This window comes from Podarcis filfolensis (assembly GCF_964270895.1).
Source record: "Podarcis filfolensis genome assembly, chromosome: 1".
NCBI lineage: Eukaryota > Metazoa > Chordata > Lepidosauria > Squamata > Lacertidae > Podarcis > Podarcis filfolensis.
Window position 1 is genome coordinate 134782198 of NC_139604.1, and position 17948 is coordinate 134800145.

The 17948-nt window shown below is 48.2% G+C and overlaps 1 protein-coding gene across 1 annotated transcript in view; it reads right to left on the reverse strand.

The window, feature by feature from the left end:
• Window positions 1-1638: 1638 nt before the first annotated feature.
• FANCM (FA complementation group M) overlaps window positions 1639-17948 on the reverse strand; it is a 52273-nt gene continuing 35963 nt past the window's right edge. Inside the window, exons 14-23 of the mRNA XM_083609286.1 lie at window positions 13057-15031; window positions 10882-10964; window positions 10711-10779; window positions 9944-10045; window positions 8957-9113; window positions 7644-7747; window positions 5728-6183; window positions 3282-3603; window positions 2222-2513; window positions 1639-1848 (exon numbers count right to left, since the gene is read on the reverse strand). Of these exons, the coding sequence (XP_083465412.1) occupies window positions 1734-1848; window positions 2222-2513; window positions 3282-3603; window positions 5728-6183; window positions 7644-7747; window positions 8957-9113; window positions 9944-10045; window positions 10711-10779; window positions 10882-10964; window positions 13057-15031 (3675 nt within the window). The 3' untranslated portion in view covers window positions 1639-1733. The remainder of the gene's footprint in view (window positions 1849-2221; window positions 2514-3281; window positions 3604-5727; window positions 6184-7643; window positions 7748-8956; window positions 9114-9943; window positions 10046-10710; window positions 10780-10881; window positions 10965-13056; window positions 15032-17948) is intronic.

The following is a 17948-nucleotide window of genomic DNA, read 5'->3' on the forward strand; positions in this document are numbered from 1 at the left end:
GGGTCAGTTTATTTATTTGGTGTATTTCCACAGGTGGCACTGTGGTCTAAACCACTGAGCCTCTTGGGCTTGCTAATCGGAAGGTCGGCGGTTCAAATCCCCGCAACAGAGTGAGCTCTTGCCACTCTTTCTCAGCTCCTGCCAGCCTAGCAGTTCAAAAGCACGTCAGTGCAAGTAGATAAATAGGGACCACTCTGGCGGGAAGGTAAACAGTGTTTTCGTGCGCTCTGGTTTCCGTCATGGTATTCCGTTGCACCAGAAGTGGTTTAGTCCTGCTGGCCACATGACCTAGAAAGCTGTCAGTGGACAAATGCTGGCTCTCTGAAAGCGAGATGAGCGCCACAATCCCATAGTCGCCTTTGACTGGACTTAACTGTCCAGGGGTCATTTACCTTTATTTCTGGACCAGATTCTTTCTATCTGCAGGCTTTTTAAATATTCAGTTGGAAGCTGCCCAGAGTGGCTGGGGAAACCCAGTCAGATGGGCGGGGTATTAATAATAATAATAATAATAATAATAATTATTATTTATTATTATTATTATTATTATTATTATTATTATTATTATTATTATTATTTTATTATATAGATGGGAAGCAAACTTTTACTGTTGGTGTCAATAGTCAGCTTTCAGCGATTCCACCTCCACGCTTAGACAGATTTCTCCTAAGCTTGCCACAAGCAAGGCCCAGGCAATTTTTTCAAATCCACCAAAGTATAGGATGCCACAAGATGGCAGCAAATCATCACCCGAGTTACACAAATCAGAACTACGTTGACGTTTTTACAACCTGTGTCAAATTTGACTATTTATGCATGTATAATCCCAACTTTTGTTCCTTTTTCTTCAAGGCAACAACTTGCATGCTCCTAATCGCCTTGTTCAAAATTCCTTTTCTTATTCCACTATTCCCCTACAGGAGCCTCATGTTCAGTTAGTCCTAGAAACTTACCTGCTTTCCACCTGCCTGTCAGCACTGAACAGAATTGCTGAAGCCCCTGCCCCTTATAGCGCATGCAGGGAACCTTTGAGCCCTCCAGATGGTGCTGAATTACAGCTCCCAGAATCCCTAGCCCCTAACCTCTGGGGTTGATGTAATTCACCAAGTGGCAGAGGGCAAAGGTTTTCCCCTACCTGCCGTATACCATGATCGAGCAAAGAAGAGACCGCTTTTTTTGCATAGGATAGATTTCCGACAAAAGCAGACACTGAGCAGTCCATACACTTAGCAAATTCTTGCAACCCCTCTTTTCCAGCCCCCCCAAATCCCTACAAGTGTTTAGCTTGATCAGTGATGAAGGCACAGCCCTCCACATGTTGATGGACTTCAACTTCCATCAACCTCACCCAAGTGGATGGTCTCAGGCTCCCCGCTTTTAAGAATGTGCTTTCTACATAACAGCTAAAAATGAACTAAGCTTTACTCTTAACACTTTCTCCAGGGGAAGGGAGAGCAAAGCCCATCTGGTTTTGTAAGGAGGTAGGAAGAAGAGCTCCAGCAACACCCTGTTCTTCAGATGGAGAAGGGCGTTTTTTCAACAGATGTATAAACTACCCATTTCAGAATAACCCCTGTGGAAAGGCTGCATTTGCAGCTGCCTGGTTTCTCCAGAGGAAAATGTTGGCCTGAAACTCACTGAGTTCGGAAGTTTATTTACATATCTTACAGCGAGGAGATGTAACAATAAAGTGCGTCTTTTAAAAAGGGGTGCCCTTTGTGATTTGCAGTTGGTCACGTGATCTTCTCAGGCAGCATCTGAGCGTCAAAGGCGTAGTGCATGTAATGGTAGACCTTCTCTGCCTTCTGCTGGCTCATCCGGGTGCGGGCTGCCATCTCGCCCGGGGAACTGGAAAAGAGCAAGAAGAAAGGAAGGCTGAGCTCCATCGCAAGCCAACAGGCAGTTGATGCAGCAAGCAGGAGAAACACTGCGGGCGTTTGGGCCACAGGATGCTTCTTCCAATGTGCCTGAAGGGGGAAGGGGAGGAGGAAGAGCCAAGTGACCGGCAGCCTGCTCAGGACAGCACTGGATGGCTCTGGTTTCACACAACACCAAGTTGCATTGAGGAATTTGCTACCAAAGAATGTGGCAGGGGCTGCTATCTGAGGTCAGAGTCCCTGAACAGGTATCGGCCATCACAAGTTGAGGAGGGAGCATGCAGCCCACTCTTGTGCAGCCCGTCAGGTTTGGGAAACAGGAAGAGGCCCTGCCCAAGCCCTACCTTTTGGCTGCCTCCTTCACCGAGCCAAAGCAGTGGCACAAGGCCAGGGCCTCTGGGTAGCTGACGCAGGGAATGCTCAGGTAGAAGCGGAGGGCATCTTGCCTGTGCCCCTGCACCTCTGTGGGCACTTGGATGGCCGCGTTCTTCCGCTGCTCCAGCGAAGCCAGCTCCTTCAGCAAGTCAGCCGTCTCCTCTTGGCAGGAGCTGAAGAGCACCCGGATTCCTGCCTGGACGAAGGCCAACAGGAGGCTGTCATAGTGCCGGGTTCTGTGGAACACTCTCCGTGCTTCTCCTGGAAGTTTACAGAACAAGAGTTTGGTGTTGGCATTTCTCCTGTGCTGCCAACCTGGGAGAGGCTTCCAGATTTCTCGCTATCAGTGGCCTTTCATTCCCTGATGCCCAAAGTGGCAAGAGATCAGCTTCAATGTGCTAAGCACAGAGATGTGGGGATGTTGTGGCGCTCTGGGTGTTCTTGGGCTCCCTCAACCTCACCCCTGATGTTGACCTGGGGCTTTGGGAAGTCCAGCAAAGCCTGGAGGGTGAGCACAGGCTCTCCATCCCGTCTCTAGCAGAAGGGCCAGTTGTGTTCTCAACTGCTGCAAGTTGTCAGCTGTTACAGCATTTCACAGCCCAGGGGGACAGAGGAAGACCCTTAAAATCAGGACCCATATTTCTCTTCTCTTTCACCCGTAAAGAGAGTTGAGTGGAAACCGAGGAGGCAGATACAAGTTCCTGATCATTCCTACACTACCGAAAAAGGTGCAGTTCCTAGTTGCCTCTTCATTCTTCAAAGTGGAGTGAAGAACCTTATCATCTTTCAGTGCATGACCAGAAGCAGCTGGGATAGATTCTACTTGGTGGGACAACACCAGCTTCCCCAAAAGGTCCCATGTACACCATGTTACGTTTCTACCTCCTAAATGGCCATCTCTGTTCACCCATATTTGCAGTGCTGTAGCTGCTGCATTTTCTGTTTGACGCTAAATAGCACAACCAGCAGAGCTGGAAGCTGAAGTGCTTAATGCCCAAGGAGAAAGCCCACCAAAGCCAGGAGACCCACCTGCTTTGACTCTCTCCTCCACGATCACACAGATCCTGTCAAACTTGCTCTTCAGCTGCTGCACTCGCTGGACCACTCTGCTCCTGTGTGCTGGGTTCAGCAGCTCTGCCTGGCATCTCCTCTCCACGGCCAGCCGGCTGCTGACAACGTAATCGCAGCTGCCCAGTGAGCAAACGTGGACCTTGACTCCATGAACAGCTTTCAGGGTGGAAATGACGTCCGGCCCAGAGGAGATCTCACGGCTGTCAACCAGAACGCAGAGAGGCAGCGGCGGGTTCTTCCGGGAGCAGAGTGCCGTAAGGTGCCCCAAAGAGCTTTCTGGCTGAAAACATCACAGGAGAAATCATCATCTGCAAAGCAGCCAGAGCAGGAGAAAGCGAAGGCTGAGCTTTCGTTATCATCACCCTTCATAGTGCGTTACCAATGCACCCCAGAGCCTTGCAGGGCTTCCCAGGTGACACAAGACCACAGTCCCTGCCTCCAAAGAGCTTCCAGACTCTTGGAAGGTGTTGGTTTACTACTACTACTACTACTACTACTACTACTACTACTACTATGATTATGTATTTGTTTGGACCCAGCCTTTTCCCCATAGCAGCTAAAAACAGGGAGGTGGAGAGTGGAACATTCATTTAGGCAGAGGTTGGATGTTGACCATTTGTCAGGGATTCTTCAGCTGTGACTCCTGCATCGCAGGGGTTGGACTGGATGACCCTTGGATTCTACACTTCTATGATTCTACCATCTGAGGGCCCCCTCCAGACATACTTTTCATCGAGCATTAATAGTGATTTGTTCTCAAGAAGCTATTGGGGCAGTTACACACAATCCCGCTTTCAACACTGCTTGCGCCTGTGAAGGTTTTGGGGGGCAGTCATGCTGCTTCATTTCCAACCAGGGAACGCCTTGTTACGTCCTGCAGAAATTCTGTACCTCAAAAGTTCCAGGTTGTGTTTGTGTGTGTGGCTTTTTATGCACTGCAGTGCATGAGTGTCCCCTCCAGGTGGCGCTGAGGAAGCATCACAGAAAAGCTCCTAAAGTGAAATGATGTGTGGATGGCTCAGTATAAAGAGACCACTAAGGCACTATCAGCGCATCAATGACCTGTTTAAGGCCCTAAAATAGACCACCAGGAAAAACAACAGGGAAAGATAAGGGCTGGTAGTTTGCCTGACAGTCCAAATATTGCATAGAAAATGGCAGTATTTGACAAGTGGTAAAGGTAAAGGTCCCCTGACCGTTAGGTCCAGTAGTGGATGACTCGGGTTGTGGCACTCATCTCACTCATAGGCCAAGGGAGCCGGCATTTGTCCGCAGACAGCTTCTGGGTCATGTGGCCAGCAGGACTAAGCCGCTTCTGGCGAACCAGAGCAGCGCACGGAAACGCCGTTTACCTTCCCGCCGGAGCGGTACCTATTTATCTACTTGCACTTTGACGTGCTTTTGAACTGCTAGGTGGGCAAGTGGTACAGAACCTAATCCCACTTTTGTTTAGACATGCTTCTAGCCTCACAGTAGAACAATTGCACACGCATGGAGGGAGTCACCTGCAAATTATTCCAACAGGGGACACCTTCAGGGGACGAGGAGGTGCTGCCCTCCCCACCAATCTTTCATTGACCTCAAGCCTTCTGTAGTCCTCTAGGCGCTTGATAAAACGTAAATGCCATTGCAAAAACAGCTCATGCACATTTATTCAATTTACAGTGGTGCCTCGCAAGACGAATGCCTCGCAAGACGAAAGGGTTTTTCATTTTTTGAGTTGCTTCGCAAGACGATTTTCCCTATGGGCTTGCTTCGCAAGATGAAAACGTCTTGCAAGTTTGTTTCCTTTTTTCTTAAAGCCGCTTGAAGAGGTGCAGCTGCGACGGACCGTGCTTCGCAAGACGAAAAACCGCGCAAGACAAAAAGACTCGCGGAACGAATTAATTTCGTCTTGCGAGGCACCACTGTACATGCAGAAGGTGATTTGTGCAACCTCCAACATTTCTGGTCTGAAGCCATTAGGCAGAAAGGCTATAAAAGGCCTCTGAGCATGACCAAGGGGAACCGGGGTGCTGCCAGCCAAAAGTGCGCAGAACAACTGCCTGTTCCCAGTACTGAAATGAGGCTGCATTTTAATGTATTTTAATCAATTGTTTTTATACTTGGTGTTAGCCACCCTGAGCCCGGTCTTGGCTGGGGAGGGAGGAGTATAAATAAAATTTATTATTATTATTATTTTATTATTACATTTTCACAGTGGAGGAGGCAACCAAGGGGGCGGGAGGACCTTTTGCTGAAGGTTCTCAAGGAAAGCCTGAAGAAGCATCCCTGGCACTGTGGGATATCTTGCCTCTCCTGGCGAGAGCTTTGACCAGATCGCTTTCAGGGCTTTGGCCTGTTATTCTAACCCTGGCCACAGATAAACCAGCAAAGGAAGGAACAGCTTGAACACAGCCCATACCTTTGACGTTGCCTGGAAGTCCAGTTCTTCCGACAAGGAAGATTTCAGTCCCATGAGCCCTTGGGTCCTGCTCTCTTGGGGCGGACGGATCTCAGCCTTTGGAGCAGATGTTCTGCAGTCCAGACGGTGGTCTAAAGCCAGCGATGAGGACGCATGCGAGCCCTGGTCCGCTTTTGCGAGGGGAGGCGGTTCCCTTCTGACCCCTCCTTCATCTTCACTAGAGCTGCTGAGAATCTGGATCCGGGAGCGTTTCTTGAGCGGCGGAGCAGCAGCCCCTGCCTCTTTCAGCTTCCTCCTGCGTCGGGTGGAATACTGCTTTCTCCCGTGCCCAAAGCTCTCCTGCAGCAGGTTGAAGTCAACACAAACTTCCTCATCTTCACTGGAGCAGCTTTGGGGGTCCTCCACCTCCTCCACACAGAAACTGTCTGCCAAGTAGCTTTCGTCCTGCTCCGGAACCTGGAAGGAAATGAAACCGCTGAGGAGAACCCACGCCATGATTTCCGTATCCCCAAGGCAGGGCCACAGAACGTCTTGAGCCTCACTTGGGCTGTGGCTGCAGGCCTGGCCAGCTCCAGCAGATGAAATGCAGGGGACCTTTCCAGTCAAGCCTGGAGGAGTTTTCAGCGCATGAGGCTGGCACAGTTTGTAATGACAAAATGACGTTGATGTGTCACTTGGTTCTCAGGTTCACAGGTATGTATGGAATATGGCAGAAATCCAGAAGGCAAATGCCTTCATTTGCATGAGCCAGTTTATTTTGGCACGTCTACCCCGCCCTTCCTATTGAAAAATACAGTAAGAACCTGGGACAAAGTGGCACAGATGTGCTGAGGAACCAAGCTCTTTCATTTTAACACCTGAGCCAGGTTTTCCCAGGCCCCTGCACACTCCAAAAACACCCCCACCCCCACCCCAGTTCCTGGACTGTTCACATCTCTCCCTGAGCTGCTGCCTGGACTCATGTCGCAGGCTGAAGAAGCGTTAGAAAGCAGTAGTTCTGTGCCTGGAGGCTGCCTGGGTTTAGGGAGAAGGTCAGTGTGTTCTAGATGTGTTTGCACTCCCCTGAAGGATCTGTTTTTTGGTTTGGGGTGGAGGATCCAGTCCTGTCCCTGGACTCCCAAGCGTTCTCAGTGACACCAAGGGAGTTCCCTCTCCCAGCTGATGCTGGCACATGAACTGTGGCTTCACCGAGAGAGAGGCAGGCTGGCCAAGGGCAGCCATGCTCTGGGGACCTTTTGGCATGTGGGGCTGCCCTGGAACCTGCAGCTGGTATTGACTTTTAATAGTGGCAAGATTTGTTCACAGCAACTTGGCCCAGTTAAAGGACCTTCACTGGCTACCAGTGTTTTCCCAAGCCCAATTCATGGTGGCATTGCTGTCCTTTGAGGCCAAACTTGCTTGACTCCCCAGTGCCGAAAGGAAGGCCAAGCTCCCTATCAAGCTACCTATATGATCAGGTCATTCTGCTCGTGGCTATGAGGGGGGGGGGGAGACTTCTCAAGCTCAGCATCCCAACTAGGGACCACATTCCTAAAGAGAAGTCTGCCTGACACAGATTTTTCAGGGGATCATTAAGGTGGAATCAGAATCCTATTCTTAGGTTGTCCCCCCCCCCCATCATGCTGCCTTTTCTTTCTTGTGCCTTACAATAGCTCTGATTTGCGATATTTGTATTTTACATTGTTTTTAAACAATGTATTAAACAAACCCCGACTGTGATGAGGCAGCAGGTTCTGCCCTGCTAAGAAGTCAGCCCACCTTGAAACAATCCTTTTGGCCTTGTCCTTTAAGATGACACTCGCGAAAAGCGACCATTTGCTCTGATAAGGCTGTGAGAAACCAACAAGCAGCCTTTGTGGAGCAAGACCAGCCCCAGTTTGTGCTCTGGACACAGCCCTCCCTGCCTGCCTTCCTACCTGTGAGAAAACAGCCACCGAGTTGCATCCTTTCTGCATCTTATACCTGTTGCCAACAGCTGGGCTTCGTACAGATTTCAGGTAGACTGCATGCATCTCAGATTCTGAGCAGAGAGAAAAAAGAACAGCAGTCAGGCAGGCAGAAGAGGAACTGAAGCCGCAGTCAGCAACCGTTTGGGCAGGCTTCGCAGGCAGAAAGAGTCTCTGTATTCGTAATATTCGAATATTACTTGCTAAAAATTGGAAAACACAAGAGCTACCAACAGTGGAAGATTGGCAGATGAAGATGATGGACTTTTTGGAGCTAGCTGACCTGACTGGAAGAATCCACGACCAGAAAGAAGAGGAGTTTCAAGAGGACTGGAGGAAATTTAAGGACTATTTGAATAAATATTGTAATATAAAAAAATTAGAAATTACTTGAAAGAAACAAATAGGCCTAGGACAAATTAAGTTATAATTAAATAAATGGGATTCAGAATGTTAAGAAAAGTGAATAAGATGACTATAATTGGAAATTGTTTTAGTTTAATAATGATATTGGAAAGCTGTTACTTTTAAATTACAAGGAAACTCAGAAGGGAGGGATCTGAGGAAGTCAAGTAAGATGTTTAAAAAGTTGGATTTGTGAAGAATTAAGTTTGTTATTAGTGTCTATTTGTTTATTGTTCCCCCCCTTTCCCCCTCTTCCCTTTTTTCCCCCCTTCTCTTTTTCCTTTTCTATTTTTGTGTATCATTTTGCTTTGTGGTTTGTGTTATTACGGTGGAAAGTTTAATAAAAATTTATTCCAAAAAAAAAAAAGAGTCTCTGTAGGGTGGGGGAAAGTTGTGTTGTGCAGGGCAGCTTGTTTTGCGGATCCCGTTACAATTCCCACCACACAAACAGACTCCGCACCAATCAGGGGCCTGTTAGTAGCAGAGAAACCCTTCCCACAATGGCGCTGGGGGACAGGTTCCAACATGTGGCAACTGCTGCCACACAGAAGCAGTTCAGTGGCCTCCAAGCATCCATCTCAACATGCCATTCATTCTCTATCCATTTCCAGGCCTCGGTCCGAGTGCTGGCTATTCAAGCTCTCCTGCAGTTTGTGCCTCACCTTTCCACTTTGTTGATGATACTGCAGCATGGGCCGAAGGGTTAAGCAGTGCAGTCCTGATTTACTGCTGCTAACTGATTTCCAAAACCTGACATGCTGGCTGCAATCACGGCCTTGTAGGAAAGCTACTGGGAGGACTGGTGCCAGTGGGAAAGGACAATTAGAGCCAAGGAAGTGCCAGCTAATAGGAAAAGGGCAGGGTTTTCCTTCACTTACCATTGAGATCTTGCATAATCTGTGTCTCATCATTTAAAAACTCGACGAGGGAAGAACTCTGCACATTTTCTGAGCCGACGCTCTCGTCGGATGAAACCTCCATGGCTCCTTCCTCAGAAAGTTCCGCCTCTTGGTCCAGGAAGTATTTGGCTGCGTTCTACACGAAGCAAAAGCAAGAGAGTTCCTGTCCAGCAGCATCCCACTTCGCAGACTCTGCTGTAGAACCAGCCATGCCAGGTGGCCGTGGACTAGCCAACCCCCAACCCATGGCTGATCAGAACTGGGCTTCCTTTAGGAACTGGCCACGGGCAAGGACACGATCCCATGTTGCCAGCCAGTCCACGAAGCCCCACCACCACCAGCCATGCAGATCAAGTGATCTGAGGCCACAGCTTCACATGGAAAGAAGAAGCACCCCATTGCCGGGGGCCAAAGCCTCCCAGTGCAGAAACTGTTTGTCCATCCTCAATTACAAAACACAAGGCCAAAAGTACCTCTCCCCGAATTCCTTGGTTTGGTATTAGTTTCCTGCATTTGGGATTCAATCCCTGACAGCATCTCCAAGTAGGCCTGGGAATGACTCCAGCCTAAAACCCCGGAGAGCCCCTGCTGCCAGTCTGTGGACAATACTGAGCTAGATGGATCAAAGCCCATATAAGGCAGCTTCCAGTTTTATAATGACTTCTCAGGCAGAGAGAGGCCTCTCCTCCTTACCTGAAACCAGATCCTCTTCCTTAACTGGGGATGGGAGGGGCTGAATGACACACCAAGTATGTGTCGTCCTGCTCAGCTGAGCTGCATGGCCCTGCTCCAAAATTGAAATTTGGCCTAACAGAGGAGACTCTGTTTCCAGGCATGTTCCCCTCACGCGCACTGCCCCGTATTTCCTTCCTGTCTAAGGTTCCAGAGGGGGGAACGAAAAGCACAGTACCCCAAGCCTCACACCCACCAGAAACAAAGAAGCATCGCTGTGTGTCATATGCGCACCTTCCTGGCAGCAGCGTCTGCCCTTTTCCGCCTCTTCACACCTGGCTTCTTGCTCCAGCTCTTCTCAGAGCAATCTGGGCTTGCGTCGCTAGACAAATCTGACTAAACAGAGCACAGACACCGGTCAACAGTGGCATCAGAGCCAGATTCCTCTGGCCTGAACTGCTGCTCAATGTTACCCTGGCAGGGATTTTATGGGTCTGGCTTAACCAAAACGTGCAGCCTTTGGCTTCAAATCTGGGATGCTATAGGCAGCCTGGTTCATGTTCCTTATGATTAATGTTGATGGTGAAATTACACTTAAGGGGTGGTTAAAGAATTCTGAAGGAAGAGTGGAGGAGAGGAAGGGGGTGACCTGTTCAGCCGTTCTTCGTGGGGACCCTGCAGGGGCAGCATTTGGGCAGGTGGCCAAGAGGACGAATCAGGGTAAGGCAGCCTACTGGTTTTCTGAGTACGTTTGACTGAGAATGCTGCCCAAATATCTCTCCATCTGAAGAATAAACATTACCACATTTTACAGGAACTGCTTTGAGCACAGGTGTCATTGTGGGAAACGTAGTATATAAATGAATTGACTATAAAAAAAAACCTATTTTACTTCTGCTAGATATCTCAAAACTAATCAGCTCCTGTCCTATTGCAGGTTAAAGCCATTTTAGATAAAAATGGTAATAAACATTTCCTAACAATAAAGAGGGATGTTTAAGCCAACCGGAGCAAAATGTGTTTTATGTGTTTTTCCTGCCCTGACGGGGGTATTTACTCACTGTGACGAGCGGACGTCTCCGTTTCTTGACAGCAAATTCTGGCGATTCCAAGTCACAGTCATCATCAATCTTGGGAGAAGGAAGGAAGACGTCAAAACACATTTAGAAACCGCACAGAGAGGAGTTTTGTTTGGAGCTTGGTGGCCTTTAATTTTAACTGAGCTGACTCACATTTTGAGATGTGAAAACGTTCACTTTCTTCTTATTTTTTCTGAGAAAAACAATTTCTTCTTCGCTTTCACTGCCGGCCCCAACTGCGAAGGAGTATATGGGTAACAATAATAAGAATGTGTGTGTTTTTCACCATACAATGTATTTGTAAGTCCGAGAGGAAAATGCTTTCTCCATTTTTTCTTTAAATAAGGCAATTCTGAATTGGCTTGGGAGGTTGCTATTGTCAGCCTGTGACTCCCCATCCATCCAGGGTTCAGTTGGGGCAACTTAAACAGTATTTCCCAGCAGAGGAAAACAGCTGGCTGCACTGCCTTGCGGAGCTGGAAATTAAGAGTGCTACCGAGTGATAGGGATGAGGGGAAAGAGAAGGGGAAAACACTACGCCAACTTCACTTATCCTTTCTTGAACATGTTGTCAACCCACATACAAGAGCTGTTGCTCCTCCTACACGTAGCCAGAGAGGTACCTGTGGAACAAGGTATCTCTAGCTGACTCCATTTCTCCCCTCCCTGCCACTTTTGCCCCATTTTCTAACTCTTCCCTACACATATTCCTCAAGGTTGTGTTGGTTTGTTTTTAATAGAAATCCAGCAGTCCCCCACGTGCTTTTACACAGAATGAGGAAGGAGCAGGCCTTGAGAGTAGGACTTTTACATTTAAGCTAAAAATATAAAAAGGTAAAAGATGTAAGCTAAGGATGTAGAAACTTATGCTGATCCTGCAGCTGGATGAAGCCTGGGGGTCCTCTGAGCCAGCACCCTGTTCTCACGGTGGCCAACTGGGCGCCCACGAAGGGCACCTGAGCACAGCTGTGCTCTCCCCTCCAGCGCTTCACAGCAATTGCCATTCAGAAGCCCAGGCCTCCGGCAGGGAAATGGCCAGGGCAGGAGTGAGCAAAGGCATTACATCCACAAAAGCAGAGCCTCCAGATGCAATGGTGCTGCTTTATTCTACTTTGGCCAGGCCTCATCTGGCTTACTGTGTCCAGTTCCACAGTTTATTTACATTTCAATTTTTTAAATTGATTTTGTAATAAATTGCAGTATCGCTCTGTCTAAATCACATTGCATCTTATATAATACCACTCTTACTGCAAAATTGCTTACATCTGATTGGAAAAAAAGCTTACTGGATGAGGAACAGAAAAAGTTGGGGTTTATTCAGACATATTATGCCAAATTAATAAAGTTATCTTCCTTTTTAAAAACAAACAAGGAAACAACTGTATTTCAATAAAGTGGCCTTGCCTGCACTCTTATTCCATGAACCTAAAAGTGTGCTATTTTAGCCACTAACCTCCCAGAGTTTAACGCTTTCTTTAAAGGTTGGTACAGCCACCAGTCTCCACTTCCCAACACAGAGAGTTCTAGCTGCTGCCTCTAACCGTTTAAAAAGGATACTGACAAAGTAAACTGCATACGAAGAAGTGTGACCTAGATGCAGGGGGACCGGGAGGCCCCTCACTAGGAGGAGAGGCTGCAGGGAAACAGGCTTAGATTGGAGAAGAGACAGTGAGGAGGCAAGGGGGCCAGGATCTCCCCTGACGTTGAGGATGGGCCGAGTAGGGCAGGGCATAAACCAACCCATTTCAGCAGGCCTTTAGGGGCATCAGTGCCACAGCAGCGTTTTGGTCCTGTTTATTGTCACTACTGACTCTGCCATGGTTTTATCTGTTCCTGTTTTTATCTGACTGATGATCTGTAACTGAGGGAGATGGGGTTGCTTTTAATTTATTCCACTGTACCCCACTTTGGTACCCTCTTGTGTGGAGAGGAAGGCTAAAGAATATTTTAAATGCATCGCAAGAAAAATGATTTTAACGTTCCCAACAGCATAAACCATTCAAGAGAGAATGGCGGACTGACTCTCTTTCTACTTGAGGTTCTTAAGCAGAGGCAATATGGCCTCACCTATTGGGGATCCAGGGGGTGGGGGGGTGTTTCCTGCATCAGCTGGGGGGGCACGGTTGGTGTGGGGGTTTCCAACTCTAGGATGTTGCCTTCTGCAACCTGATGCTTAGCTTTGCCATAAACCGAGAGAGAGAACACCCCTTCATTGCTTAAAAGGCAGGATCTCAGTATCCAGTTCCCTTCTGCCTTCTGAAGACTGGAGGCAGACTAAGTCCTCTCTGCATAATGCCTTATGCTATTTTAATTTTTAAAAAATCTTACCTTCAATGGGAAGCACGTTAGGGCCACTTAGGTTTCCGTTTTCCAGCTTCGCGATTTCCCGCAGTGCAAGCCCCTCCGTGCTGAAAATGGAGTTAGCCAAGTCTCTTTTCACTGTGCTGGCATTTCCTCTCCTTGGAACTGGTGCCTGTGGGCTTTCTTGCCTATTCCCGGAGAAAGAGCTCGTGAAAGTTCTTCTGGGGACGCCAGCGTGGCTCACCTGCCTACCTGTCGGTGTGGAAAATGCAGCGTGTGCAGAACTTGGTGACTGGCACAGTTTCCCTCTCGCTGGTGTCAAAGGAGAGACCAAGGGGATAACATTTTCAATTGCCGCAAGACAAGAGTCCCGATTTTGTAGGTGTAAAGGTGTAGAAAACTTGGTTCCATTAAAGCATGCATTACCCCAGGTCAGTGGAGACTTCCTTGACATGTTGCTGTTTGAGAGCGCTACTTCAGCGCTAGAGGAGCTAACTGCCGCGTGAGTTCCCCCATCTTTCACGGTGTCCACTTGCTCTGAGCACTCATCCTCCGATTCTTGAGTCAGGAAACCCAGATCAAAGTTAACAGAGAACAACTCCTGAGAAACATTGTAGAACTCTCCAGGATGCTGGGCTTCTTCTTTGCCTGCACGGACAGGATCAACAGAGGCTTCCAAACCTCCATCTCCTGGGATTCTCAATGACTTCATGGGGTTTCCTTGGCTGACCTCATGAAGCTCCTCCCCTGAGGGCTGCCTTCCAGAGGTCTCCTCTTCCTTGCTCGGGGTACTGGCTTGAGTAGCCCGCAATGATGGCTCTGAAAGCTCCCCTCCTTTTGTGTCTGGATGAGGGCCACTCTCTGCAAAATCCTCTCCTATAAAGAAACGCCCAGGCACTTCAGTAGGGCTTGCATTCCTCTCAGCCAGCTTCTGGGATCCTTGATAACGTCTGCAAGCCGCCTCCTTTCCTGAATGGTTTGCTCCTGGATCATGATTTGCCACTGGTGGAGTTCTCCCTTGAATGCCCATCTGCTTTTCATCGTCACACTCAAATATTTCATCCCAATCAAAATCATTTATCTTGCTAAAGGAAGCTTCAGGAATGCAGCTTTTTTCCAAAAGGTTATCCAAGGAACACTGTTCCTGAGCATCGGTGAGTTCAGACATGGTCCGAGGTGACATGGAAGGTGGTTTGAAAGGAGTCAGTTTTTCTCCTGAAGGACGTTTGCCTGCAAACACACCAGAAACACATTCTTGCACTGAGCTTAACTGCTGGGCTACATCCTCTGTCTCTTCTTCAGAATCAAATAATTCATTCAGAGAAGGGGGAGACTGTGACAGAAGCCTTGCTGCATTTGTTGGGATGCATTTTCCCCAAAAAGGATCCTCTTCGGCACTTGCACCAGGAAGCACAAACAAATCCACCACTGCTGCTGCTGGTGGTGCATAAAACAAGGAAGAAAGGGGAGAATTTTCTTCTGCAAAGCAGCCGTAGCCTGAGTCTGCACCGTGTCCATTCCATGAGCCGCACACTTTTGAGACGGGCTGACATTTTGTTTCTGCTGCGTTTTCATGATCAGCAACACTTCTCTGGGCAGTGCTTATGCTGGCAGATTCCTCCATGTTTTCCTCATCCTTATCTGACATTTTTTTATATCCAGCACCTTCAACCAACGGCAAAGTGCTTGCTGGAAAACCATCTGCAGGGCTGAGCCCCTCTGTAGCATGACTTTCAGAGTCTACCGTCAGAGCCTGAGGCCTATTCACAGATTTGAAGCTTGTTGCTTTAAAGAGAGATACACATTCTGCATCAAGCTCCACGGAGGAAGATGAGCGGTGTGTTGCTGCTTTTGGAGCCTCTGCCCGGGTTTTTCTAGAGAAAGGCGCCTTTTGAGCAGCTGCAGCATCACGACACCTCTTGCCCCGCTGAGCCCCCTCCGATGCCTCAACATCTTCCCAGTGAAAATAAGGACGGGTATCCAGCTCATAGTGGCATTCTCCCTAGTTGAAAAAAAGAAAAGACACTATTTCGGATGTCTGCTTGACTCAAAGCTCATCGCACTCCTTATCCTCCCATCAACTGTGTTTACTAGACTGGCACGGCTTCAGTCTTGCAGAAGGGAAATGGACCAGGAGACCAACATTGCTCTTGAGGGCTCAAGGAGAAAATCAAGAGAGCCTGCTGGATCAGGCCAACAGCCCATCTAGCCCAGCTTCCTTTTCTCACAATGGCTTCTCCCCAGATGCCTGTGGGAAACCAGCAAACAAGATTCGAGCACGAGAGCCCTCTCGCTTTGTGCAACCTCCAGCAACTGGCATTCAGAAGCAATATGGCCTCTGACTCCACTTTCTACATCTCTCCATCCATAGATCTGTCCATTTATTCCTACTCGCTGGTTCTCAATCCCCAGTCCACAAGAGGACCTCTTCCATGACTGCTAAGCTTACTCAGCAGGAGTCTTTGGTGAGGTACTTTGTCGAAAGCCTTTTGAAATTCCTAAGTATGCTATGCTTGTTGATACTCTCAAAGAACTCAAATATGTTCATAATGTAAGACTTGACGTTGCAGAAGCCATGCTGGTTCTGTTTCAGGAAGGCTTGTACTTCTATAGGTTTGGTTATTTTATCTTCTAACAATACTTTCCATCAGTTTCCCTCTACTGCTTCCAAATCCTGGACTGACTATATTCTGGAAAACAATGCCTGTGTGTATTGGTGCAGCCTTCCCTAAGTTCGCAGCATCATGGAGTCATTTAAATCAAAACAGAACGATGCAGCTAGTTCATTTACCTGCCAATTTGGCCTACAAAAAAAGAAACAACATTAAAAATGACCTGATACATAAGTTACATAAAGCAACTCTCCTCCAGGGGTACCCAAGTCTGGCAGCTAGGATCATAGTGTGTGTCCTCATTTCAGGCTCACAAGGTCTTACATAAATGCTCTCCTTCGCTATGGAAAAGGACACTTGACCCCAGGCAGGTGGGAAGCAAAGACACTCCCACACCTTCACACGTTGCTTAGTAGAGTAAAGCATCAAAAAACCATTTGAAGGAACTAACAAAACTTGAGATTTGAAACCAGCTGCTCAGCAAAATAGGTCATGGGACAAAACTGCTCCTTTCCCAATACGATTGCATTAGCGCAACAGCTTTCATTAAGAATTATAGAATTCTGCCAGACTTAACAATATTCACAACTTGGAAAGGTGACAGAAAATGTGGTGCCTAACAATTAAATGGGCTTCTGGCCTGCAAAAAAACGAACAACAGTTCTTTCTCTCTCTCTCTCCCAGGGGAGCAGGGCATCAATAAATGGGAGAATCCATATAACTCATTTCACAAACATCCCACCCGCAGAGTCACAAGGCAACTCTGGCTTTGGGAGTACAGGAGTCAGAATAACAATACTGACACTCTTGGGCTCCAGTAAAGTGACTCCTTGCAATGCAAAAGAACCCCGTGGCTGGAGCGCATGAAGAATAAGCCTCCAAAGGGAAAATAAGGCACTAGGAAGGAAGGAAGGAAGGAAGGAAGGAAGGAAGGAAGGAAGGAAGGGCAAAGCCAACACAGCATAATTTTGGAATGAACATCAGTTTCCCTGCTGTCATTAGGGGCAATGTGTTTTCTGTAACAAGCTGGAGAAGCAAGCAGGGAAAGCTGGCAAGCCTTTCAGATTGCTGAGTGCAGCTTTATCCTCTTAAATGCCCATATGACCCTTTAATGCTCCAGGGCAAAGTAGTGCAGGACCTGATTAGCAACAGAGTGTGTGTGTGCATGGGTATTAGTGGAAGCTCTCCGCACACCAAGCTTAGCTTTTCAGATGTGGGTTGAAAAGCAAACCATGCAAACAGAACTGCGCAGAACCACCCCTCCTCCAAGCACAGCTTCTGCAACCTCCCCCACGAACCTGCGCCTTTCTTGTCAATGTTCTGTGCTAAAAACTCCTCCCTAGAAGTTCTCTCAACTCCTGGGATCTTGCCCTCATTGCCACAGTCCCAGGGGTGACAGCAGGTGTGCCAGGAGACTCATGTGCATGGCTCAAGTGTGCCTTGAACTGTATGACCACCTGACTGGAGCATTCCAACCTCCAATGGGCTTCTGCCTGGGGCTGCAGCAATGCTTCAAGCTAACTTGCTCACCTTCACCGCCCTCAGGCTCCCGTGGGGCCTCCAACAATCCTTGCTAACTCAGATGCCTGGCATGACCTTTGCAGTCATCCTACCCCTTCTCAATTTAGGGCCAACCAGCAAAGCTGAGCATTGGTCGATTCAGGACATATGAAAGGAAGAACTTCACCACGCATGGTTAAACTATGGAATTCACTCCCATGAGATGCAGCTGTGGCCACAAACTTGGATGGCTTTAAAGGGGAATTAGACAGATTCATGGAGGAGGATGAAGTCATGGCTTCTAGGCCAGGATAGCTCTGCTCTGCCTTCACAGTTGGAGGCAGTGATGCTCTCCTGAATGCCAGTTGCTGGAAGCCACAGGAGGGGAGAGAACTCGTGTTGAAATTGTGCTTTTGGGTTTATCTGGGTGGCCACAGTGAGGAGAGGACGCTTGCCTTTTGAGGCACAAGAATTCTCCACAACTGTAACTGTGCTCCTGAGTGGAAGTTCTTCTGCGGGCTTCCGCTGTGAAAAGGAGATGCATTTTCAACACTGTTGGAAGTATTCCAAAGAGGGAAAACAGACATAAATAAACAAAATTATCCAAGCACCGATTGAGGCTGCCTTGCATGGACAGGTCCCATCCTCCAGACATTTGATCCCAAGTGCTGAAGCTGCGACAACAACAGAGCATTTGCACTGCTCCTGCACGTGTGGGACTTGACTCCCTCCTCTGGATTCTCTGCAGGCTTCTAGCTGCAGTTTCCCACCCATGGAATCCCAGCAGCCATAAGTAGGAGTCGCACA